Genomic DNA, 27,942 nt, shown 5'->3' with positions numbered 1-27,942 from the left:
TTAGTCTTTGGTGCAAATGACTCCTTACAGTAGTATATAAATAATGTTGCCAGTATCAGTACAGGCTAGTCCAACAGTTCTCTCAGCAGGTATGTCAATCAGTCAGTTAAGTCAAGACTGGTATTTATAAAGCAACTGATGCGGCTTGAAACTAAGATTCGATACATTATTTCTCACTTCCATAGACAACAAGAATACCTCCCACTCAAGTCATGTTCGTCGGGTACACATCTGGGTGTGGCAGAGTGTCTGGTCTGGTTATAATGCTTCATTAACTGTGTGTGGTTGTGGTTTTAATGCTTCAATAACTGTGTGTGGTTGTGGTTATAATGCTTCAATAACTGTGTGATTGTGGTTATAATGCTTCAATAACTGTGTGTGATTGTGGTTATAATGCTTCAATAACACTGTGTGGTTGTGGTTATTATGCTTCAATAACTGTGTGGTTGTGGTTATAATGCTTCAATAACTGTGTGTGGTTGTGGCTATAATGCTTCAATAACTGTGTGTGGTTGTGGCTATAATGCTTCAATAACTGTTTGTGGTTGTGGCTATAATGCTTCAATAACTGTGTGTGGTTGTGGATTTAACATATACTTTTTGTTATAGTACACAACACAGTGTATCATAAAGATAAATAATGTTATTGTTTAATGGAAGTCTTCGTCTATTTAATATTCCAATTTCTGCCATTTAAAATATTTTTATCAGTTGACTGGACTAAAGTACCGTAGATGTTGAGATGATGTATACCTACACAGCATCTGCCATAACACCAGTTTAGTCATCAACTTACACAACTGTTGACATCTTTTTACAGTTAACCTACAAAAGATAACGGCGGTAAAACAGCACTAGACTTTTATACTAATAGATTACAGTAAGTAAGACAATGTAATTAGTGTTTCTATCTGTTAGGTGAAAAATTTATCTGAATCTTTTTAATATCTTCTTAGAATGTAATTTGTTTTGTTGTGTTTGACAACTACTGTAGACTTTATGTATAGGAGAATTGACTGTTGTGGATTGACTTGCATGTTGTGCATTGAGGAACTGACTTGTGTGTTGAGGATTGCAAACAATATAGTTAATGTGATGATGTAAATGATAGAGTGTTGAGACCTGTGACCAGATCAACATGTACTCTCTAACTAATGACTATATTTCTGAACCATTGTTTTATTAATGCTATAATGTAAATGTAGAAAAGATCAATCTTTATGACTTGTAAATGAAGGTATGAATGAACACAAGTACGATGAAAGACTACACAGTACAGGATAACTATGTAAGCTTTTTGTCATGTGCTGATGAATAATGACAACCAGTGCAGTGTACAAACAGAATGTCTAACACATTTTTCAAGATTGTGATTTCATTAACTCTTAGTAATACAAATATCATACTGGAAAAGTGTAGAATATTAGTACAGTATACCTTGACACATGCATGGAAGTCTTTTAAGTTACACACCCAGTGCTAGAAATACCACGAGCAAATATGTGCCTATGAGAATCCAAGTACTGTAGTGATCTTATCTATGTGTAAGACATTTAATGAGATCCAGAAAATAAATGAAAAATATAAGACTAAAGTTTGTATCTATTTCATAAAATTACAAAAGCAAATAATTTATGACTAGGGCCTCATTTTCCTGGTAGGTGGCGGCGACTCGAGCATGATGACGTAGTTCTCCACCAGGGACGCGCTGTCGATCCCTGATGCCACCATTTCCTTTCTTGCTGGTGCCAGTTTTGATTTTTTACTCGCTGAACAGAAGTTCTCAAATGTCCAAGACGTCGCTTGATTTCTTACATTCTGCTGTTGAGCAATTTCTGTCCTATAAGAACTTCTGAAACCTTCCAGTCTATCTGCGGGATATTCCTCATTTCGAGATGATTTTCGACATCTGTTAAGTAACCATATCACCAAACTACACAGTGTGAGGAGAAGGAGAACACCTATGCCAACACCCACACACCACACTATAACTTGGGATATTCTGTCTGAGGTTCCTGTTGTCAGAATTTCTCGGGAAGAAACCTCCGCCAATGGCACCAGTCGTCTTTCAGTTACGCCCTGGACTACGTCTCTCGGCTCAGCATTGTTTCCTTGTATTTGTTCATTTTTTTCTGAGTATTCTGTAAAGCTTGTTGATCTTCCCTCAGGAAAGAGATCTACTTCTAAACCTTGATCTTGCATGAAGTCGTGTAAGTCATCGTTCTTCAAGACTGGACCTAAAGACACACTACCATGCCTGAGGAGTCGCTTCTCACTCCTTGAATCTTCTTCAGAACTTTTACTCTGAATTAGAGAAGGAGTTGTACTGGACGTAACATCTGTCTTTGTCGTGCTAATAAAAGGAAAGGTGGTTATGAAGGTGTGAGATGACTTGCTTGTTGAGCTGCTGGAAGGAGAAGTGGGCTTGAACATCACAGGTGTTGACAGACTTTTCAAGACAGCATTTCCTTGTGAGTCAATGAGTTCAACCTGTTGGTGAAGAGAATTATAATACAATGTAAAGGATTCAGGCAGATAAAACTTTATAATAAAATTGGGATCACCTGAAGATTAGCCCCATCTTATTTCACCTTAAAGATTAAATATCCCAATGCTAACCCACAACTTATCCTAACTTCTGCTTGACGGCAGACCTGTCGTGTACCTGCTACTGTCACTGCAAGGGTTTAGATAAATGTCACACCCCGTTCACCAAGCATGAAGGGAATGGAGAGGAATACACTAATGGAGTCTGTTATGTTGAAGATGGAAGTGATTTGGCTGGTGAGGCAAATGGTGAGGAATCCAGTAGTGGAGTTTAAGTTGAAGGTGAAAGAGATTTAGCTAGTGAGGCGAATGGTGAGGAAGACATTGACTTCGATCCTTATGATTATTGAGCTTTGGTTGAGGCTCTAGGTATTATTTTTTTTTATTCTTTCGTGCTTTAAGAAAGAAAGAGGTGAATCCTAGATATTATGAGGCAACATCTTGAATTGAAAACTTGACTTAGCAGAATATAACTTGCGTTGTTGGAATTTATGCAAGATAGTGATTAATTTAAGTATAATCATCCCATAGTTTGTACTAAACATAAATGTTTTAGTAATTAACTTAGTACATTTGAGTACAAGTTGTACATTAAAATACAGTCATATTTTGCTCAAAATTATGGTTTTTTAATGGGGAAAAACAAGAGATTTTTGCTCATCAGAATATCCAATACTACTACTTTTTTACACTCCATATGTGAAAAAGGTAGTAGGCAGCTATTAAACAGGAAGGTACTAGCACTTGGGAAGATATTGGACGCATAGTGTATTGTCTAATGGTAGACCCTGCTGCCATATGGTATCACGAAAATTGTGACCAAGTCCCAGGTTGCTGATCTGACTTTCTGCCTCATTTACACACATTTGCAGGTCTCAATTGTTTCTCTTACTTTTACAACACAACATACATGCAGTATTGTGTATTGTTTCTCACTCTTAATTTATATTTTTAATTTTTTTATTTATTTATGGTTATTATTATTTTTTTATTAATTATTATTATTATCAGTGTATTATTATTATTATTATTATAATTATTATTATTACTATTATTATTATTATTATTAGTAGTAATAGTAGTAGTGAGGTCAAAATAACTAAGGACGGCCAAAGACATCTAGGCGCAGTAATTGGTACTACGGACTTCAAGAACGAGTACGTAGCAGGCAAGGTGAATGAGTGGCTTAGTGAAATCCAAGCTCTGTCTGAGATTGCTTACACAGAGCCACATGCGGCATTTGCAGCATTCACCCATGGAGTCAAGCATCGCTGGAACTACCTGATGCGTACCATCCCTGAGATCGGACCCCTCCTCCACCCTCTGGAAGAAGCTATCAGTGTCAAGTTCATTCCCAAACTTGTGAAACACCCTGACTTAACCCCAGCAGAAAGAGCACTTCTTGCACTTCCACCAAGACTGGGAGGGATGGGACTAACTAATCCAGCGGAGATTGCAGCCACCGAACATCAAAATTCACTTAAGCTCACGGCAGCCCTCACGGACCACATAATAGCCCAGAACGCAACAGGGGAGGTCGATACCAGTGAAGTAAACGAGATTCATAGGTCCTTTACGACAGATCGACAGCACTGCCAAAATGATAAGTTGCAGCAACTGTTGCTGCAGGTTCCAGAAAATTAAAAAAAAAAAGTAGCTATAGCGCAGGAGGTGGGCGCCTCGAACTGGTTAACTATGTTACCGATAAGGGCAAATGGTTTCAGTCTTAACAAACAAGAATTTACAGATGCCATTGCTTTAAGGTACGGTCGGCCAGTAGAAGGTTTGCCCTCCCAATGCGTGTGTGGCTCTTCCTATGACGGTGATCACGCCATGGTGTGCAAGAAAGGGGGCTTCATATGCATGAGGCATGATGAAGAAAGGGACCTTACAGCAAATATGTTGAAGGAAATCTGCCAGGATGTCATGGTACAACTGACCCTCCTTCCATTGGATGATGAGATCCTCCAACATAGGACTTCAAACACATCTAACGAAGCCCGTGTTGACGTCAGTGCTCGAGGATTCTGGACGCGAGGACAGTGAGCTTTCTTTGACATCAGGATTTTTTATCCCATGGCTGCATGTCACCGTAACCTAGCTCTCGATGCTGCACATAGGAGGAACGAGAACGACAAGATAAGGGCATATGGGGAGAGAATCCAAAACGTTGACCAAGGCAGCTTCACTCCCCTAGTGTTCACAACCTCTGGTGGGATGGGACCAAGTGCAAGATGTTTCTACGCCAGACTCGCGGAGGTGATCTCCGAACAGAAGCAGCAGCCCAGAAGTTTCGTTACAGCCTGGATGAGATGTCGACTGTCTTTCTCTCTCCTTCGGTCGGCTTTGCTCTGCCTCAGGGGAACGAGAGCTTCTGCCCCAATTCCGACAACTGCTGCAGATATCGACTACGAGGCTACAGTCACTGAATGCCGCATAGATCTGCGGCTCAACTAATTTAACACAGATAGGATAGCTTCTTATGTATTAGGATATTTAATATTAAGGTAAATAAATGGTGGCGAAGGTGTGGCTATTGGGGGAGGCTGGAGGCCACGTTAAAAAAAAAAAAAGTAGTAGTAGTAGTAGTAGCCTTACTCCAACAACTGCTGCAGATATTGACTATGAGGCTACAGTCACTGAATGCCACAGATCTGCGGCTCAACTAATTTAACACAGATAGGATAGCTTCGTATTAGGATATTTAATATTAAGGTAAATAAATGGTGGCTGGCTGTGCTGGGGGAGGCTGGAGTGCAGTAGTAGTAGTGTGCTGGCCACCAGGCTGGCGGGAGGCCGCCATTCACGCCATGAGATTGATATTTGAGCAGCGTGATTGTGAGGCCGTTCTCCTGTGGATTTAAACGATTCAACATACTTAACCGCAAGGCTGCACTGCACAACATCAAGATCAAGTGTCCAAGCTTTGCGATTATGTTGAAAATTGATAGGAATCCATCAGACCTCTACATAGTAAACAACAAGGCTCTAAGAGGTGATACCATCTTACAGTCAACCGAAGAACAACACAGGGGGACCCTGTTGCAATGGCAATGTATGCAATTGGCCTATCAGTGCTCCAACGAGAAATAAAATTTGATACAACTGGGGTCAAACAAGTGGCATATGCTGATGACCTTACAGGAGCAGGAGTGGAGGGCATCAAAAGTGGTGGGACTTGGTAACATCGCGAGGTCCACAAATAGGGTACCACCCAAACGCCAGCAAGTCCTTCCTCATCGTGAAGCCAGAATATTATGAACGGGCAATGGAGGTTTTTGGCAGAAGTGAGGTCAAAATAACTAAGGACTGCCAAAGACATCTAGAGAGTAATTGGCACTACGGACTTCAAGACCGAGTACGGAGCAGGAAAGGTGAATGAGTGGGTTAGTGAAATCCAAGCTCTGTCTGAGATTGCTAACACAGAGCCACATGCAGCCTTTGCTGCATTCACCCATGGAATCAAGCATTGTTGGAACTACGTGATGCGCATACTCCCTGATATCGGACCCTCCTTCACCCTCTGGAAGAAGTTATCAATGTCAATTTCATTCCTAAATTAGTGAAACACCCTGACTTAACCCCAGCAGAAAGAGCACTTGCACTTCCACCAAGACTGGGAGGGATGGGACTAACCAATCCAGAGGAGATTGCTGCCACCGAACATCAAAATTCACTTAAACTCACGGCAGTCCGTCATGACCCATAATAGCCCAGAATGCAACAAGGGAGGTGGATACCAGAAGTAAATAAGATTCAGAGGTCCATTATGACAGATCGACAGCACTGCCATGATAAGTTGCAGCAACTGTTGCTGCAGGTACCAGAAAATTTAAATAAAAGGTAGCTATAGAAGAGGAGGTGGGCCTCGAACTGTTAACTACGTTACCAATAAGGGCAAATGGTTTCAGTCTTAATAAACAAGAATTTACAGATGCCATTGCTCTAAGGTACGGTCAGCCAGTAGAAGGTTTGCCCTCCCAATGCGTGTGTGGCTCTTCCTGTGATGGCGATCACGCCATGGTGTGCAAGAAAGGGGTTCATATGCATGAGGCATGACGAGGCAAGGGACCTCACCGCAATATTAGTTGAAGGAAATCTGCCGGATTTCATGGTAGAACCGACCTCCTTCCATTGGATGGTGAGATCTTCCAACACAGGACTTCAACCACATCTAACGGCCCGTGTGGACATCAGTGCTCGAGGATTCTGGACGCGGGGACAGCAAGCTTTTTCGACATCAGGATTTTTATCCCATGGCCGCATGTCACCGTAACTTAGCTCTCAATGCTGCACATAGGAGGAACGAGAACGACAAGAGAAGGGCATAGGTGGGAGAATTCAAAACGTTGATCAAGGCAGCTTCACTCCTCTAGTGTTCACAACCTCTGTGGATGGGACCAAGTGCAAGATGTTTCACGCCAGACTCCTGGAGGTGATCTCTGAACAGAAGCAGCAGCCCAGAAGTTACGTTACAGCCTGGATGAGATGTCGACTGTCTTTTCTCTTCGGTCGGCTTTGCTCTGCCTCAGGGAACGAGAGTCTGCCATCCCAACAACTGCTGCAGATATTGACTATGAGGCTACAGTCACTGAATGCCGATAGATTCAGTGCTCAACTAATTCAACACAGATAGGATAGCTACTTATGTATTAGGATATTTAATATTAAGGTAATAAAATGGTGGCGAAGGTGTGGCTATTGGGGGAGGCTGGAGCTAAAAAAAAAAAAGTAGTAGTAGTAGTAGTATAATTATTATTGTAGCCCCAGGCCCTGATGTGGGTCAGTGACCTATGCCCCAGTGGGCTAATCTTCGTAAAAAAAATGGTCACCTGTAATACAAGTTACTCAAGATTTATCACTGTAAACATCTAAAAACATTGTTCACTCTATCTATTATTGTAACATACTGTACAGTTCATAAGGGCAACACAGCTCTCAACCCTCATTTGTTATTGTTTCCCAACCGTGACAACCACGTGGGTTCGTGTGGCTGTTTCGCTATGGTGGTTGTGGTAATTTATGCGGTTGCTCCACATGTTGCAGTTGTGAAGCTATGTGACATCATTGTACAGCCACCAAATCAATGAGTTGTGTGTGTGGATCAAATAATCAAGTTGTAATTGGATATATTTTGTCTGAGATATTTTCATGTTTTGCTTCACAAATGGAAAATTCGATTTTTTTCAATGAATAAATTTTTGTTTCTTAGCAACATTAAAATTCATTTCTGACACCTTCATTCGGTCCGCTATGCCCAAACCCCTGTAGACACCTAAATCACTTTTCTAGAAAGTTCCTATCAATAATTTTGATCATTTTCCTGTCTGACCTAGTTTGGGTGGCAGCCATCTTAAATTTACGCAAATTACGAGCTAATGCTGGTAAAGTTACACCACCTGGATCTGATGTCTATGACCCCCGAGGATTACAAATCCACCAAAAAAACCTTGTGGTACCGACAATTTCGGGTTCACATTATATGATTGTCAAAGCATTTCACTGGACTATTATTGTCCAGATACTTTAATATTGCTTTCTACACTCCTCTTGAATCACTCTACCACATCATTAAGTCCAATCTTTAATGTTTCTGTCTCCCTTGACCCGTCCTCACAACAACGGGAGAGGATGAACAACATTTGATAATTGTATATAAAAAATAAATAATTTATCTCGGAATTTACCTCAACTTGTACAATATTGAAAGCTGATAATTCATTGGACAGGCATCATAATCCACTTGACTAATTATTTAACGGTTGCAGATTATGGTACCATCAATTCCAATGTTCTGGAAATCTAAATATAATATGTTTAATGATAACGATAAACAAAGACTACCTTTTATGGGGTTTTGATGTAAACAAACAGAGAGGTAAAATGCTTTTTAGAAAGTTGAGTAAAAAATATAACAAAATAAATATGACTTCCTAACCTGTATAAAATATGCTTGACCTGGCCAGAGGGACAACTCGCTGGTAACTTGATCAGTCAACAAGTGGCCAGACACAAAACCTGACTCTTCAATCCACGAGAGAAGGTATTCCACCCTCCCTGACCCACGAGGCGCCCAAGACACCATCACCTCAGCCAGTGTACCGAGCTCCACGTCCACTATCTGAAGGGTCCAAGATGGATCTACCTGCAAGAATGATATACTGAGTAAATTTATTACTACCTGACTCCTGAGTTATTACAACAAATAGTCAAATTGGTCAAAATTACATATTATTACCAACTCTTGTTGTTAGCTACATTTCTTACTGAGGCAGCTTGTGGAGGTGGTTCACTTTTGTCTTGATTGTAAGCTGTGTGTGGGTGTGTTTGGCCAGCTGGGTGGATGGGTGTATAGTCGAGGGTGTGTCCGGGGTGGCTGCTAGACCCGTCACCAGAGCTATCAAAAACAGAGCTGTTGTTAGGGAAGCTGATGACGCTCTCGCCTCCTACTGGTGATGGTGGCTGCGTCCTCCCCGCCTTCAGCTGATGATAGAAATTTATCATTATTATTATTATACAGTAACCATTGTGGAATATTATTGTTTAACAGGATCATATGAAGATCCTCCCCCAAACCTACTTGGGGGGGAGGATCTTCATATGACAGCCTGGATGGGAGGATCTGACCTGACCAATGACCAAATCTGACCTTACCTGACCTGACGTCACTATGACCACATTTGTGTTGGTATATATATATATAGTCAGATTTTGCCCAAGTACTCAATAGGTTAGGTTAGGTTAGGTGGATCTTCATATGAGCGCGACTGGGGGGGTGGATCTTCAGTTGGATACTTTGGAGGAAGATCTTCATATGATCCAAAATTATATTAAAAATCATCTGAAGATCAGCCTCCCTACATTTTCTTCTTCCTATTAATATTTCCGTTATTATTCCCTCATCCCAAATTATATGACCAGAGTACCTATTTTTTTTTCTGTGCATTTCAAGTATTTCTCTTAAAGTTTTAGTTAATCTTAGTACTTCATTTGTTCTCCTGTCACTGTAGCTTATTCTTAACAGTCACCAATAACACCACATTTCAAAGGCTTTAACCTCTCTCTGGTGTCTGCTCAAAGTGTCCACGCTTCTGACCCTTACATCAGTCCTTGCCATATTAAGCCTTTCAGCAGCTTTTCTCTCAAACTGCAGTTAATGTCCCTTTTCATTAGGTCTTTTATATTATTAAATGCTGTTTTCACTTGACTTATTCCTGTTATGATTTATTCCGTACCTCAGCCATCACAGTTAATGTTACTTCTCAAATACACCAAATTTTCCACTTGTTTAAGCTCCCTCTTGTCTGCCATAATTGTTTATTTTAGGATTTTACTTTAGTCTTTACAGCATCAACTCTTAACCCACATTCTTCACCTTTTTCCACTAATCTGTTACCGAAGTTTGTAACGCCTCTTCACTATCGTGATAAGAGCAGTATCATCCACATAGCATATATTTTATATTACTTTACCATTAACTTTTAGTCCTTCATTATTACATATAACTCTTCTCATAAATTTTATGAGTACAGTACAGTTTGTTTTTAATGATGAAACTTTTGACATTTTCTCATTTCATTTAACGACTGAGGTTATATTTTTGAGTGAACTGTTTACAGTACATTACATACATGGATTTTGAAAATCTGCACTAGTTAGAAACTTTCAAATAATACATTAATACAAATGTCTGAAGTGGTGGGCTGTGGTTGCCAATCCCCAGGTCTGAAGCAAACACCTGAGACACTGAGTTTTTCATTATATTAAAAAATAATAATAAATACATGATAGTCCCACAATGGAGTAGAGTGAGAGCAGCACCAGCCAGCAGGGGGCTCTCATATGTCCAGGGTGAAAGTATACGACTGTGATCCTCTTACCTGTAAAAGACTCTATTGAAATGGGAAAGAGAAGAATTACCTTGTAGCCATACGGGACCTCGGTAGTCGGAGTGTCGTGAAGATGGTGGTGATCCCTGTAGTCTGGTACATCAAAGAAGTTTGGGAGGTGGTCCTTGGAGATGTTGTCAAGGTTAAGGGAGACCTCGGAGACAGCGACTAGTCCCTGTTGATTGACGGCCAAGAGTCTCACTCTCAGAGGCCATGTAGCTTCAGGAGGTATACGGGCGGTCGTGGCGGACGTCTACAAGAGTGGCAGTGATGGATGACACTTTATCAAGGGAAAGTATAGTGACACAAGTAGACTGATATGTAAGTCACATTACAGTGACAACCTAACATCACACAATATGAATACTGGAGAAAGGCAACAAAAAATACCGTTGATTCTAAACTGTCACTAATGCATGAAATTGAGTCCTACAAGTCTGATGGCTTGTTAGGGGCAGTGTGGATAAGGGTACACTGAAGAGTAAGCCTTTGGTGTACACGAAAGCGTTGTAGCCGTTGCTGTACTGGATCGCCTTCACTTCACTTCCCAAACTAAGAGATGTGCAGGTGCAGAACACCGACCTCTTAGGACAGTTGGTGAGCACTGCATCCACTCAGCCACCGTACTCCTCATACATACAAGATACCCTAATTTGGCTTTCGATAACCCCGCCCACATCTAGCTAATGGTTCAATATAATCTATCGTGCACGCCCATATCTGTCTAATCGTCAAATATAATCTATCGAACACCCGTCCATATCTGTCTAATAGTCCAATATTATATATCACGCACGCCCATATTTGTCTAATGGCCCAATATAATCTATCGTGGACGCCCATATCTGGCTAATGGTGCAATATAATCTATCGTGCACGCCCATATCTATCGTGCATATCCACTTTCATACAGCCTAATGTTTCTTCGTTACTGACTCAAACATACCAACATCCGACCACGTCTCATCCCAAATCGGACGACCATCCCGTAACCAGCTGCGTTGATTATTGTACACAAGTGCCAGTAACACACCTTTATCATCTAGTATGACCAAGGGTTAAAAAAGGGGTCACCTGACGATTAGAGTTTATTTCATCTGATGATTAAACACCCTAATGCTACCTGAGGGGGGGTTAGGTAGGATTTGGTTAGGTTAGGTTAGTATTAGTTTAAGATACAATAGTTGAGGCTAGGTTAGATTAACATTAGGTTAGGATAGTGTAGGTTAGGTCAGATTATATATTATGGTTATCAATCTGTTGTTGAAATAAACTTGGGTGGCTATTCTTCAGGTAATCCCAAAACTAGGAAAATAAGTTGTGGAAATCATACAAAACCATTATTTATATTGATGGTTTACCTGTCATAAAAGATATAGTATGAGGCAGGAACAAACAGTAATGTCGTACTAACAGAACATTCACAATGTCTTACTTATGTTTTGTGGTAAGGATGTTTTAACTATAGTTTGATGTCTAACCAGACAGGGGGCTGATTATAATTATAATCTTGTACTCATAATTGATTACGGTATATTCACAATCGTAATTGTAATCAAAATAATTTCTAATTTTATAATCGTAATCTAGTCATAATTCTAATTTTCAAAACCTGTAATCATATTGTAATGATAATATAGCTTCTTCCATAGTTTGTAATCGTAATTATAATCGTAACCCAGCAAAAAAATCTTATTATCGGATTACAATATGATTACAAATGTATTACATATAATATTCGATTTCTTGCAGGATTGCATTTCAATTTTATCCCCACTTTGAGTAGTTGGGCAAGTCAACTTGGCGCCACGTGACTATACCGTAGTGTAATGTGTAACATTATACTGTGGCCATGTGACCAGTAGGCTACTATGATGCCCACCACCGTACAGTACTGCAGGTCCTTCATGTTCCACCCCACATAACGTTATGGATACTAGCTTAGTGGATATTTTGTGCTACTCACTGCTGTTGTTTTTTTTTATTTGACACATACTTTATCTACAGAGATCAATTTTGAATTTTTTAGTTGATTCTTATTACGTAGGTTTTGTGTAATCAAATGTTAACCAATTTCTTGTAAATGTAATCACAAATGCAATTATAATCCAGGGAAGTTATAATCACAATGAAATGTATAGAAGCCAATGTAATCATAATCGTAATCTAATCAAGAAACATAACTGTAATAATTATAATCATAATCCAAAATTCTGATATTTCGATTATGTAATCCTAATCGTATTGAAGAAAATGAAAATTGAACATTTAAATCGTAACTGTAATCAACAATATTGTAATTGGCCCCATGGGCGGTCTTGACTATAGCTAGGATGCCTTAATTATGACTAAGCTGATTTACCTGTACAATTTCCCGCCATCCACCATCACCGTGCATTAGCATCACATATATGACGTCATCCCGACTTCTGAGGTCATCTCGAGATATGACGTCCTCCCTGGAGATGACGTCATCCTGACTGGAGGAACCAGCGTTTGCTGACCAATCAGGGGGCCCCCATGTAACCTGGCTCCTCCCACTGACTCTGGGCGGGGGTAGAAAGGCGGGGAGGCGAAGAGGGGGTGTATCTAGGAATGGGCTGGCCCCACCCCTGCCACTACCAGTTTTATCCATATAGAAAGAACAGGCAACTTGGCAACCAGGAAACTGAAATTATGGCAAGTGGTATAATAATAATAATAATAATAATAATAATAATAATAATAATAATAATAATAATAATAATAATAATAATAATAACACTAACAATAATAACACAATAATAACAATAACAATAACAATAATAACAATAACAATAATAACAATAACATTAATAATAATAACAATAATAATATCTTACGCCTTTACCATAGATTCTTGATTAAGTAATGGAGCTAGAATATTATAAAGTTTATTGGGTTTCAGTAGCAAAACCCAAATGGTCATTTTCTGTTTTTATTTAGGAAAATATATTCAATACAGTTACAAATGTTTATCACTGTAATTAATTACTGTATGGTGTTAAATGAGGATGGACGCTATCTTAGATAAGCCCTACTAATATGTCCGGTTGGTGTGGGAGTTGAGATGATAGTGAGTGTGCTAGCCGGCTTCTAATAGCTGACCTAGAATTTCTAGAGCTATCTCAAGGGTGGAACTTACCCATCACGTGATCTGACCATGTCACCTCCTAGCTAGTCGAAAATCACAGGGGGTGATATGATTATATGACACAAATGTACTGCCCCATATTTATACAAAGACTTGTCTATGAGACGGGGGCTAATACAAAACTATGGACACCCGTGGGACACTGTGAACAACCGTGGAACACTGTGGATATCCGTGGGAAACTATGGACACGCGTTCCCACTGTGGACACCCATTGGACACTGTGAACAACCGTGGAACACTGTGGGCACTTGTGGGACACTACGGACAACCGTGGAACACTGTGGAATCTCATGGGACACTGTGGACACTCGTGGGACACTGTGTACACCTGTGGGACACTGTGGACACCCGTGGGACACTGTGGACACCCTTGGGACACTGTGGACATCCGTGGGACACTGTGGACACCTGTGGAACACTGTGGATATCCGTGGGAAACTATGGACACGCGTTCCCACTGTGGACACCCATTGGACACTGTGAACAACCGTGGAACACTGTGGACACTCGTGGGACACTGTGTACACCTGAGGGACACTGTGGACACCCGTGGGACACTGTAGACATCCTTGGGACACTGTGGACATCCGTGGGACACTGTGGACACACGTGGGACACTGTGGACACCCCTGGGATACTGTAGACACTGTTACGGACTGGTGGTCCTAGACTGTGTCAAACCATAGGTTCCCCACCTCGGCAACAGAGTAAAAAATAACAAGGTCGCCAATGAAATTAATAAATGAAAGGAATAAGCAATACACTAGAGTAAACGAGAAAACAAATTCCTTTAACAAAAGAAAATAAAGCATCTGACAAAAGTACATAATAAACATGAATCAAAAGATAGGTTTACTAAGTATTAACGCGATTTGGGAATATTCATAACTCAGCAAGCATAAACAGAAGTTACGTTAATCATAATTACAGTGACAATTAAGCAAATAATATGGAGGGTTAGAGTACACCAATCAACACAATACAAAGAAAATTATATAACGTAACCGTTGTTTCACCACTATAATGTTAATATCATTTAAGTCTGGTACACAATATTACATCCTATACACAAAAAAATATTATATCCTATTCTTCCTCCACTTTCCTTGACTCACACATTCTCAACAATATATTGTATACCCAAGCTTATTTCTTTGCTATGTGTTGAACTCCTTCCACCGTTTCCACCTTCCTCAGTCACGTCAAACCTGCTTCTCCATCCTACCATGGCCACCACATCACATTTTGGCGGGAATCTACAACCAATCACGCATCCGTTTTCCAGTGGTGCCATAAAGTCATCTCTGACGTTGCAACCGGCTCGACCAGTTCCCTGCACACGTGGTCTAGCTATGATTTGTTGTTATTGCGGTGGTTTCTATCCTCCTTTCTACTTCCGGGACTCACGTCACATCACAACACCCATGAGACACTGTGGACACCCGTGGAACACTGTGGACACCTTTGGGACACTGTGGACACCCATGAGACACTGTGGACCACTCTTGGGACACTGGTCACCCTTAGGAAACTGTAGCAGCCGTGAGACATTGTGGACACCCGTGGGTCATTGTAGACACCCGTGGGACATTGTAGACACCCGTAGGACACTGTGGACACCCGTGAGACACTGTGGACACCCTTGGGACACTGTGGACACCTGTGGGACACTGTGGACACCCATGGAACAATGTGGACACCCGTGAGACACTGTGGACACCCGTGGGACATTGTGGACACCGTGGGACACTGTGGACACCGTGAGACACTGTGGACACCCTTGGGACACTGTGGACACCTGTGGGACACTGTGGACACCCATGGAACAATGTGAACACTAGTGGGACACTGTGGACACCTGTGAGACACTGTTGACACCTGTGGGACACTGTAGACACCTATGGGACACTGTGAACCTCCGTGAATCATCGTGCACACATGTGGAATACTGTGGACACCCTTGGGACACTGTAGAAACCTGCGGGCTCTGTGGACACCTGTGGGACACGGTGGATACATGTGGGACACTGTGGACACCCATGGAACACTGTGGACACCTGTGAGACACTGGACACCCATGGGACACTGTGGACACATGTGGGACACTGTGAACATCCGTGAATCATCGTGCAAACCTGTGGAGCACTGTGGACACCAGTGGGACACTGTGGACACCCCAGGACACTGTGGACGCCCGTGGGACATTGTGGACACCCCCGGGACACTATTGGTAATCTTGGAAAGCTGTGGACATCCCTAGGACATTGCGGACACCCATGGGACACTGTGGACACCCGTGGGATACTGTGGGTACCCGTGGAAAGCTGTGGACACTTGTAGGACATTTTGGACACCCGTGGGACACTATGGACACCCATGGGACATTGTGGACACCCGTGGTATATTGTGGACACCATGGAAACTGTTAACATTCTTATGAAGTTTTAGAGACCCATGGACATTTTAAAAACACTTAGGACACTGTGGACACCTATGGGACACTCTAAACACACTAGAATAACACACACATACACACACACATGGAAGATATAGCTTACGTACACAGGCGGTGTGATCGGTGCACATGGACGTCCACACAGTGAGATGGTGACGGAGAATCCCACACGAGTTCCAACACTGTAATAAATAATAATAATAGCCGAATTAATAAATTGTTAGCACCTTAATGTATATAATTATACACTAATATGCTCTTTCAACATATATAGTTTACTGAGAAAACCTAATATTCATATTGTGCTACGATTCACTCTATATTGTAATCCCACAAATTATTCAACCCTTACTGCGTGATACAACATGACACGGGTGCCGAATAATTCTTTAGTGGGTGTACATTCGTTAATTTCCTTGTTTTATTTTCTTCAAAAGACGACATTGTCCACCTCCTGTTACAACCTCCGTTACCATATATAACTTCTACCTACAGTATATCAGGGAGGATAACCGTGGATACCTTGGTTATAGTACCTCTAGCCATAGTGAAGTCGCTTCAGGTTTAGTCCTCATGCAGCCTGTCAGTTATAGAATTCGATTTAGTCGCTTATGGAACAAAACAAGTGATAATCGCCAAGCTGGACAGAAGAGCGCGTACCCGTCAGGCTAGAAGAGGGCGACGACTCGTTAAATTCTCCTCAATAAGGATTATTTCCCCCTTTCGGATTACTCTGTTACCTCTGTGGTATTATCTTATAATCCAACGTACCTGTGATTTATTTACCTGCTGTTTAATGTAAAATAAGGTATTTCTAATTCAACCGTAATAAACAACAAGTAAAATAATTGTAAACATTGGAAATTATTATTTTATTTTATTTTAGTAGAAAGTACTTGTGTCACAGAGGCCGACGGTGGCGTTTAAGCACGACTGTCACTTGTTTGCAGGACAGCGGTTTCCCACATCAGGCACCAATGGTCACGACCCTCCATGATTACTCCACTGAACTCATAAACAAATAAATTATCACCCTGTTGACAAACACTTAAACGAGCCTGGGTTTGTAAGGAGAAAACTTAAATCCTACAGAGCGAAGAAGTGTTGGAGACTTGATTATCTTGACCCATATTGATTATGTATTTCTTGTTCATTCCTATTGTGTATAGTAATGGTTCCAGTGATGACATCCTTACTGTACTACGGGAGTACGAGGCAACACCCACGCCTGGGTACTAGAACACGTGGTGTGGTGTATCCTGGGAACTAGAACACGTGGTGTGGTGTATCCTGAGTACTAAAACACGTGGTGTAGTGTATCATGGGAACTAGAACACATTGTGTGGTGTATCCTGGGTACTAGAACAGGTGAAGTGGTAAGGTGAAAGACAGGTGAAGTGTGATGGTGGAGGTGGTGGTGGTGGTGGTACGAGGTCAGGTGAAGTGTGATGATGTGGTGGTGGTGGTGGTGGTGGTGGTGCGACAGGTAAAGTTTGGTGGTGGTGGTGGCGGTGCACAGGACAGGACAGGACAGAGGAAGTGGTGGTGGTACGGGAGAGGTAGTGGTAGTGGTGGTGGTGGTACTACAAAAGTTGAAGTGTGGTGGTGGTACAGGTTAAGTGTGGTGGTTCAGGCAGTTAAGTGTGGTGGTGGTGGTGGTGTGGTGACAGGACAGGACAGGACAGGACAGGAGAAGTGTTGGTGGTACAGGAGAGGTGTGGTGGTGGTGGTGGTGGCACAGGCAGGTGGTGGTGGTACAGGAAGGAGAAGTGTGGAGGTGGCAGACAGGAAGTGTGGTGGTGGTGGTGGTGGTGGTGGTGGTTACAGGCAGGTGAAATGTGGTGGTGGTGGTGGTACAGGACAGGTGAAGGTGGTGGTGGTGGTAGGAGACAGGATGTGTGGAGGTGGTGGCAGGACAGGTGAAGTGTGGTGGTGGTAGAGACAGGATAAGTGTGGAGGTGGTGGCAAAGGTGAAGTGTGGTGGTGGTGTAGAGACAGGATAAGTGGGAGGTACAGAGGTGAAGTGGTGGTGGTGGGAGAGGACTGGATAAGTGTGGAGGTGGTGGCATACGGACAGGTGAAGTGGTGGTGGTGGTGGTACAGGACAGGAGAAGTGTGGAGGTGGTACAGGACAGGTGAAGTGTGGTGGTGGTGGTGGTGGTGGTGGTGGGTACAGGACAGGTGAAATGTGGTGGTGGTGGTAGAGGACAGCTTCGGTTTGGTGGTGGTGGTACAGGAATGGCGAAATGTGGTGGTGGTGGTGGTAGTAGGCCGGTGAAATGTGGTGGTGGTGGTGGTACAGGACAGGTGAAATGTGGTGATGGTGGTGGTGAGACAGGACAGGTGAAATGTGGTGGTGGTGGTGGTGCAGGGACAGTGAAGGATGGTGATGGTGGTGGTGCAGGACAGGTGAAATGTGGTGGTGGTGTTGGTACAGGACAGGGTGAAGTGTGGTGGTGGTGGTACAGGACTGGAAGTGGTGATGTGGTAAGACAGGTGAAATGTGGTGATGGTGGTGGGTGACAAAGGAAGGTGGTGGGTGGGTACAGGACAGGTGAAATGTGGTGGTGGTGTTGGTACAGGACAGAAATGTGGTGGTTGGTACAGGACAGGTGAAATGTGGTGGTGGTGGTGGTACAGATGGTGAAATGTGGTGGTGGTGGTACAGGACTGGTGAAGTGGTGGTGATGGTGGTACTGGGACAGGTGAAATGTGGTGGTGGTACAGGACAGGTGAAATGTGGTGGTGGTGGTACAGGACAGGTGAAATGGGTGGTGTGGTGGTACAGGACTGGTGAAGTGGTGGTGATGGTGGAGACAGGAAGTGTGGTGATGGTGGTGGTGGCAGGTGACAGGTGAAATGTGGTGGTGGTGTTGGCAGGACAGGGTGAAGTGTGGAGGTGGTGGTGGCAGGACAGGTGAAATGGTCGTGGTGGTGGTGCAGGACAGGGGAAGTGTGGTGGTGGTGGTACAGGACTGGTGAAGTGGTGGTGATGGTGGTACAGGACAGGTAAGTGTGGTGATGGTGGTGGTACAGGACAGGAAATGGTGGTGGTACAGGACAGGGTGAAATGTGGTGGTGGTGTTGGTGCAGGACAGGTGAAGTGTGGAGGTGGTGGCAGGGACAGGTGAAATGTGGTGGTGGTGGTGGTACAGGACAGGTGAAGTGTGGTGGTTGGTACAGGACAGGTGGAAGTGTGGTGGTGGTGGTACAGGACAGGTGAAGTGTGGTGATGGTGGTGGTGGTGGACAGGACTGGTGAAGTGTGGTGGTGGTGGTACAGGACAGGGTGAGTGTGGTGGTGGTGGTGGTACAGGACAGGTGAAGTGTGGTGCTGGTACAGGACTGGTGAAGTGTGGTGGTGGTGGTGATGGTACAGGACTGGTGAAGTGGTGGTGATGGTGGTACAGGACAGGTGAAGTGTGGTGGATGGTGGTGGTGGTACAGGACAGGTGAAGTGTGGTGGTGGTGGCAGGACAGGTGAATTGTGGTGATGGTGGTACAGGACTGGTCAAGTGGTGGTGGTGGTGACAGGACAGGTGAAGTGTGGTGGTGGGTGGTAAGGACAGGTGAATTGTGGTGATGGTGGTACAGGACTGGTCAAGTGGTGTGGTGGTACAGGACAGGTGAAGTGTAGTGGTGGTGGTGGTGGTACAGGACAGGTGGAAGGTGGTTATGCTGGTACAGGACTGGTGAAGTGTGTGGTGGTGGTGATGGTGGTACAGAACAGGTGGAAGTGGTGGTGGTGGTGGTACAGGACAGAAGTGTGGTGATGGTGGTGGTGGTACAGGACAGGTGATATGTGTGGTGGTGGTACAGGACAGGTGAAGTGTGGAGGTGGTGGTACAGAACAGGTGATATGTGGTGGTGGTGGTACAGAACAGGTGAAGTGTGGAGGTGGTGGTACAGAACAGGTGAAGTGGAGGTGGTACAGGATTGCAGGCACAGGAAGGGAGGCAGAACAGGTGAAGTGTGGAGGTGGTGGTACAGAACAGGGTGAAGTGTGGAGGTGGTGGTACAGAACAGGTGAAGGGTGGTGGTGGTGGTGGTGGTGGTACAGAAGAGGTGAAGTGTGGTGGTGGTGGTACAGACAGGTGAAGTGTTGTGGTTGGCACAGGACAGGTGAAGTGTTGTGGTGGTGGGTACAGGACAGGTGAAGTGTTGTGGTGGTGGCACAGACAGGTGATATGTGGTGGTGATACAGACAGGTGAAGGTGGTGGTGGTGGTACAGGACAGGTGAAGGTTGGGTGGTGGTACAGGACAGGTGAAGTGTTGTGGTGGTGGCACAGACAGGATATGTGGTGGTGGTGATGGCAGGTGACAGGTGAAGTGTTGTGGTGGTGGTGGCATGGGAGAAGACAGCTGGAAGTGTAGTGGTGGTGGTGGTGGCAGACAGGTGAAGTGTAGTGGTGGTGGTGGTGGTGGTGGTGGCTGGAGAACAGGTGAAGTGTGGTGGTGGTGGTACAGACAGGTGAAGGTTGTGGTGGTGGTGGTACAGACAGGTGAAGTGTGGTGGTGGTGGTACAGACAGGTGAAGGTAGGTGTGGTGGCACAGACAGGGTGATATGTGGTGGGGTGGTGGAACAGAACAGGTGAAATGTGGTCGGTGGTGGTACAGGACAGGTAATGTGTGGTGGTGGTGGTGGTACAGAACATGGTGAAGTGTGGTCGTGGTGGTGGTACAGGACAGGTGAAGTGTGTGGTGGTGGTGGTGGTGGTGGCTGGGACAGGTGATATGTGGTGGTGGTGGTACAGAACAGGTGAAGTGTGGAGGTGGTGGTACAGAACAGGTGAAGTGTGTGTGGTGGTGGTGGAACAGAACATGATATGGTGGTGGTGGTACAGGTCGGGTGAAGTGTGGTGGTGGTGGTTGTACAGGACAGGTGAAATGTGGTGGAGGTGGTGGTACAGGAGGTGAGTGTGGTGTGGTGTTGGTGGGGGTACAGGGCAGGTGAAGTGGTCGTGGTGGTGGTACAGGGACAGGTGAAGTGTGGTGGTGGTGGTGGAACAGGAACAGGTGATATGTGTGGTGGTGGCATGGTGACAGGTGAAATGTGGTGGTGATGGTGGCAACATGATGGGAAGGGTGGGGTGGTGGTGGTGGGGGCAAGGGTGGAGTGGTCGGTGGGGTACAGGACAGGTGAAGTGTAGTGGTGTGATGGTACAGGACAGGTGAAGTGTGGTGGTGGTGGTGGTACAGGGCAGGTGAAGTGTGGTGGTGGTGGTGGTACAGACAGGTGAAGTGTGGTGGTGGTGGTGGTACAGGACAGGTGAAGTGTGTGGTGGTGGTGGTGGTGGGTACAGGACAGGTGAAGTGTGGTGGTGGTGGTGGTGGTACAGACTGGTTAAGTGGTGGTGGTGGTGGTTGTACAGGACAGGTGAAATGTGGTGGTGGTTGTACAGACAGGTGAAGTGTGGTGGTGGTGGGGGTGGTGGTACAGGGCAGGTGAAGTGTGGTCGTGGTGGTGGTACAGGACAGGTGAAGTGTGGTGGTGGTGGCGGTACAGGACAGGTGAAGTGTGGTGGTGGTGGCGGTACAGGCCGGTGGAGGTGGTGGTGGTGGTACAGGACAGGTGGTGTGGTGGTGTGGTGGTACAGACAGGTGAAGTGTGGTGGTGGTGGCGGTACAGGGCTGGTGGAGGTGGTGGTGGTGGTACAGGACAGGTTAAGTGTGGTGGTGGTACAGGGCTGGTGGAGGGTGGTGGGTGGTACAGGACAGGTGAGGTGGGTGGTGGTGGTGGTGGTACAGGCAGGTGGAGGGTGGTGGTGGTACAGGACAGGTGGAGGTGGTGGTGGTACAGGGCTGGTGGAGGTGGTGGTGGTGGTACAGGACAGGTGAGGTGTGGTGGTGGTAGTGGTGGTGTTGGTGGTGGTACAGGACAGGTGAGGTGGTGGTGGTACAGGACAGGTTAAGTGTGGTGGTGGTGGTGGTACAGGCTGGTTAAGTGTGGTGGTGGTGATGGTGGTACAGGACAGGTGAATTGTGTTGGTGGTAGTGGTGGTGTTGGTGGTGGTACAGGACAGGTGAGGGTGTGGTGGTGGTGTTGGTGGTACAGGACAGGTGAGGTGTGGTGGTGGTTGTGGTGGTACAGGACAGGTTAAGTGGTGGTGGTGGTGGTGGTGGTACATGACAGGTGAAGTGTGGTGGTGGTTGTACAGGACAGGTGAAGTGTGGTGGTACAGACAGGTGAAGTGTGGTGGTACAGGACAGGTGAAGTGTGGTGGTGGTTGTGGTGCTAGACAGGTGAAGCGTGTGGTGGTGGTGGCAGGACAGGTGAAGTGTGGTGGTTGTGGTGATGGTGGTGGTATAGAACAGGTGAAGTGTGGTGGTACAGGACAGGTGAAGTGTGGTGGTGGTGGTGGAACAGGACAGGTGAAGTGTGGTGGTGGTGGTGGAACAGGACAGGTGAAGTGTGGTGATGGTGGTACAGGACCAGTGAAGTGTGGTGGTGGTGGTGGTGGTGGTACAGGACAATATTTTTATAACAACACACACACACACACACACACACACACACACACACACACACACAATCTTTCTCTCCAAAGTTTGATTTTAAATTAGACGTACGTAGAATTACGCGAGATAAGTAAACATTGGTTTGGAAATAGAGTAGTGGATGAGTGGAACAAGTTACCAAACATCATCATTAACTCGAACACGCTGGATAGCTTCAATTATAGGTTGGGTGGATATATGAGCGATAGGGGTTGGGTGTAAATGGAACTACCCAGTATGGCCAATAGACCTAACCCTCAACATAGTACAGTACACAATCTACTAAGACTATGATCTCGATATCTGTGTTTACATTGTTAAGTCAATAAGTCCTGGAACTTATATAAGTAACAATACATCTCAGTTAGAAAGGAAGCTTGGTTCAGGACATCAAGGAGGATCCCACGCCCGAAGGCCCAACCCTCGGAATGCAATCCTGGCAAAAGGTACATTTGACTTAGGATCTAATCCGCCCTCATGGTAGGAGTAATATGGTCTATAATCCCCTGTAATCCCCCTCCCCTGGTCTTCCCTGAGGTTGGACAGGGCAGTAGTAGCATCTATGATGACTTGTGACACAAATCCGACAAGGTAGACAGAACGGGGAGACTGAGATACGACGGACGGGGGACGTGTAACACGTTACGGGGCCGAGACAAGCTAAGTGTACGGTAAGGTGGCTGGCTACATTAAGCTCTTACCACACACCCAAACATTAATAGATCTGGATTTTTAAAGTTTTATAGCAACCTATTCTTATACATTTATAGAATTTTATCCTTACCTGAAGATGTGAGAAGGCCAAACTATAGATATTACTGCTACTATATTATACTGAGATTTAAGGTGTCTTCATGTTCACTCTCATCACCTGTTGGGAAGTAATGTATCGTAGCTTCAGTGAGCCGTTTTTTTTATAATTTTCATACATTTATGACAGGTGTCGTTCAGATGTGTCTGTGTATAAGTGGTCTGAGATACTAGTATTAATGCTGTAAACTAATGGGGTATAAAAATGCTTGAAAGGAGTTTTTGTGTCCCAAATGGCAAACCCTTATAGATATATGATTACCAATAAAACCCTTACTCTAGAAAGTGTATATTAATTATCATTCTATAAACCCTTATATTCTACAAAAGGGTATATAAACACCAGTACATTTAAAACCTTTGGGTTGCAAAAGTGTATATTATGGCGAAGAGAAGCCCTATGAAAATAACTCGGCAGTGATCTTCCTCACACAGTGTTTGTACAGTACGCCGCCTCTTCCCCTCCACCGTCCAGTGACACACATCTGGGCCAAGATACTCCTCACACTTCTCTCAGTTACAGCGTGAATGCTGTAAGATGCAGTACCACAAACATTATAGGTGGTATCACCATACACAACCATGTGTGACTCTCGACAGTTGGCTCACACTCACGCCATTAAGTTCCGACTTTGCAATAGTCCTTTTCCCACAAACATAGGTCATGACATCTCTTTTTAGCAAGTTGACCTTTTCACAAAAAAACACCCAAAACAAGAAACTATATAGATCCCACCTTCCTGTGGAGGGCTTAGCACCAATCTGCGTGGAGCTGATTGGCTCTAAAACAGAAGTCAGAGTGTACTGTAGCTCAGTGTACAGAGTAGTATCTCTCATAATCTTTAATGTTGATGGAGTAGTGTAATTACTAACCTTGCAACGCACTTAAAGACACATGTTGTTGAAGCGCAGTAATAACTTTATAACAACAACAATTCAGTGCTCATTGGCTCTCTTGGCATATTCGAAACCGAGATGTTGTAAATCTTTCCTTATTCCATATTTCTTTCTTTCCCGTATTACTTCATTTTATCCCTCCTCCTCATTTACAGGTGTATTGTACAGTTACTTAGGTTAATTTTGACCATTTAGATTGAAAGTTAAAACATCATTCTTTCATCTCCTATTCGCCACACTTCGCCATGACTATATTCTCCACTAAGATGATGCAGGTAAGACAAGTAATTAATCAGAAATAATTTTCATTCCAAAATATATATATTTTTTTCAGCTTATTAAACTGAAAAATAAATTGGGAGAAACAGTATGTCGTGTAGTGAAAAGTCTTGGTGGGATGGAAGTGGTATCTGGTGACTTTCATGAGCAGTTATTCCATATGTCACGATAAAACTAATTATATTCTAATGAAATACCATGTCCGAAGAAGGGTATTATGAACAGGAATATACCCTACCATGTCCGAAGAAGGGTATTATGAACAGCATTATACCCTACCATGTCCGAAGAAGGGTATTATGAACAGCATTATACCCTACCATGTCCGAAGAAGGGTATTATGAACAGCAATATACCCTACCATGTCCGAAGAAGGGTATTATGAACAGCAATATAACCCTACCATGTCCGAAGAAGGGTATTATGAACAGCATTACACCCTACCATGTCCGAAGAAGGGTATTATGAACAGGAATATACCCTACCATGTCCGAAGAAGGGTATTATGAACAGGAATATACCCTACCATGTCCGAAGAAGGGTATTATGAACAGCAATATACCCTACCATGTCCGAAGAAGGGTATTATGAACAGCATTATACCCTACCATGTCCGAAGAAGGGTATTATGAACAGCATTATACCCTACCATGTCCGAAGAAGGTGTATTATGAACAGCAATATACCCTACCATGTCCGAAGAAGGGTATTATGAACAGCAATATACCCTACCATGTCCGAAGAAGGGTATTATGAACAGGAATATATCCTACCATGTCCGAAGAAGGGTATTATGAACAGCATTATACCCTACCATGTCCGAAGAAGGGTATTATGAACAGCATATACCCTACCATGTCCGAAGAAGGGTATTAGAAACAGCAATATACCCTACCATGTCCGAAGAAGGTATTATGAACAGCATTATACCCTACCATGTCCGAAGAAGGTATTATGAACAGCAATATACCCTACCATGTCCGAAGAAGGGTATTATGAACAGCAATATACCCTACCATGTCCGAAGAAGGGTATTATGAACAGGAATATATCCTACCATGTCCGAAGAAGGGTATTATGAACAGCATTATACCCTACCATGTCCGAAGAAGGGTATTATGAACAGCAATCACCTACGTCCGAAGAAGGGTATTATGAACAGCAATATACCCTACCAGTCCGAAGAAGGTATTATGAACAGGAATATACCCTACCATGTCCGAAGAAGGGTATTATAAACAGCAATATACCCTACCATGTCCGAAGAAGGTTATGAACAGGAATATACCTTACCATGTCCGAAGAAGGGTATTATGAACAGCATTATACCCTACCATGTCGAAGAAGGGTATTATGAACAGCATTATACCCTACCATGTCCGAAGAAGGGTATTATGAACAGCAATATACCCTACCATGTCCGAAGAAGGGTATTATGAACAGCAATATACCCTACCATGTCCGAAGAAGGGTATTATGAACAGGAATATATCCTACCATGTCCGAAGAAGGGTATTATGAACAGCATTATACCCTACCATGTCCGAAGAAGGATATTATGAACAGCAATATACCCTACCATGTCCGAAGAAGGGTATTATGAACAGCAAATACTCACCATGTCCGAAGAAGGGTATTATGAACAGGAATATATCCTACCATGTCCGAAAGAAGGGTATTATGAACAGCAATATACCCTACCATGTCCGAAGAAGGGTATTATGAACAGGAATATACCCTACCATGTCCGAAGAAGGGTATTATGAACAGGAATATACCCTACCATGTCCGAAGAAGGGTATTATGAACAGGAATATACCCTACCATGTCCGAAGAAGGGTATTTTACATATCACGGGGCATTTTGCAGTAAATAGCCTATTATTCGCCTAAAATACCATTTATATACCCGACAATTTTTACCACGTACATAACCTAACCTGCCCTAACTTAACCTTACCTATTCTGACCTAACCTAACCAACCTTAACTTAACTTTCCCTAACAACCTAACCTAACCTAACCTAACCTAACCTAATACTGCAATGGCCTCTTTTAAACTTAATAAATGGACAATAATAACTGTATATATGTGGGCTAATTATACATAGTATTATATACGTTGCATCACTCTAGTTAATTTGACAACGAGCAATTAAGCAATAATTATCACGTCCTTGTCACGTATTATATGACATTTTCACACCTCTTTCACATGTCTAGTTTAAGAGAATCATTATAAAACTACTCGGCTCCCCAGACCCCAGCCAGTCCATCGAGCACATGTGTCTCTAGAGGAGCTTTGACATTAACCTCCTATTTCTCTCGTAATTAGAGAATTTTCCATTGGTGTTCAATTCGTCATTAAACCAGATTGTCTGTGCATCTAATGTTGATGATAAAATAAGAAAAATGAATATACTGCCTATATGTGAATATTAATACTGATAGCTAAATAAACTACATGTTGGCTGTGTGGATTCTACAAGCAAATTGAACCATAAGATTAAAAAAGAATAACAACACTAACCTAACCTAACCTAACCTAACCTAACCTAATCTAACCTAACCTAACCTAACATAACGCTGACCTAATCTAATACTTACCTAATCTAACCAAATCTATCCAAATGATAACCAATCTAACCTAATTTAATTCCACCTTTGCTAACCAGTCACCAAAATCCGACACCTTCGCCCACTATAACGAACTATTATTATATTACTCAAAAGTCACTTACATTACTCAAAGGTCACTTACATTACTCAAAGGTCACTTACACTACTTATAGGTCACTCAAAGTACTTAAAGGTCACTTAGATTAGTAAAAGGTCACTTACACTACTTAAAGGCCACTTACATTAGTTAAAGGTCACTTACGTTACTTAAAGGTCACTTACATTACTTAAAGGTCACTTACATTACCTAAAGGTCATATACATTACTTAAAGGTCACTTACATTAATTAAAGGTCACATACAATTACTTAATGGTCACTCATTAGTTACTTACCATAAAGCAATCTGAGTTCTTGCGACATTTGGAATCTCTCTCAGCACCGGTATTGGTAAACTGTAAGTAAAAACAAGACATTATTAAGCGTTGGCAATGTTGGCAGTGTTTATATTAAGTGTTGGTAATGTTGGCAGTGTTTATATTAAGTGTTGGCAATGTTTGCAGTGTTTATATTAGGTGTTGGTAATATTGGCAGTGTTTATATTAGGTGTTGGTAATGCTGACAGGGATTATATTAAGTGTTGGCAATGTTGGCAGTGTTTATATTAAGTGTTGGTAATGTTGGCAGTGTTTATATTAAGTGTTGGCAATGTTTGCAGTGTTTATATTAGGTGTTGGTAATATTGGCAGTGTTTATATTAGGTGTTGGTAATGCT

The 27,942-nt window shown here is 43.3% G+C and overlaps 1 protein-coding gene across 1 annotated transcript; it reads right to left on the bottom strand.

Moving 5' to 3' along the window:
- On the bottom strand, positions 1–27,626 carry LOC121856507. The gene is made up of 7 exons (XM_042352098.1): positions 27,563–27,626; positions 16,174–16,248; positions 12,799–13,104; positions 10,468–10,689; positions 8,815–9,030; positions 8,486–8,692; positions 1–2,490 (listed from the first exon to the last, which is right to left on the bottom strand). The coding sequence occupies exons 1-7, from the start codon at positions 27,563–27,565 to the stop codon at positions 1,639–1,641; spliced, it is 1,881 nt and encodes a 626-aa protein (XP_042208032.1). The 5' UTR covers positions 27,566–27,626; the 3' UTR covers positions 1–1,638.
- Between the last annotated feature and the right edge of the window lie 316 nt (positions 27,627–27,942).

The sequence above is a fragment of the Homarus americanus genome, unplaced genomic scaffold (assembly GCF_018991925.1).
Source record: "Homarus americanus isolate GMGI-L3 unplaced genomic scaffold, GMGI_Hamer_2.0 scaffold27324, whole genome shotgun sequence".
NCBI classification, from domain to species: Eukaryota; Metazoa; Arthropoda; class Malacostraca; order Decapoda; family Nephropidae; genus Homarus; species Homarus americanus.
Note: the sequence above shows the minus strand (reverse complement) of the source record. Positions and strands in the feature narration are given on the sequence as shown.

What these genes read in the sequence shown, in the direction of transcription:
- LOC121856507 (XM_042352098.1), bottom strand. An exon ending in GCACCGATCACACCGCCTGT is followed by an intron (nt 13,105 to 16,173) that starts GTACGTAAGCTA and finishes CCATAATTTCAG; the next exon opens with TTTCCTGGTTGCCAAGTTGC. An exon ending in GATGGCGGGAAATTGTACAG is followed by an intron (nt 10,690 to 12,798) that starts GTAAATCAGCTT and finishes CCACTCTTGTAG; the next exon opens with ACGTCCGCCACGACCGCCCG.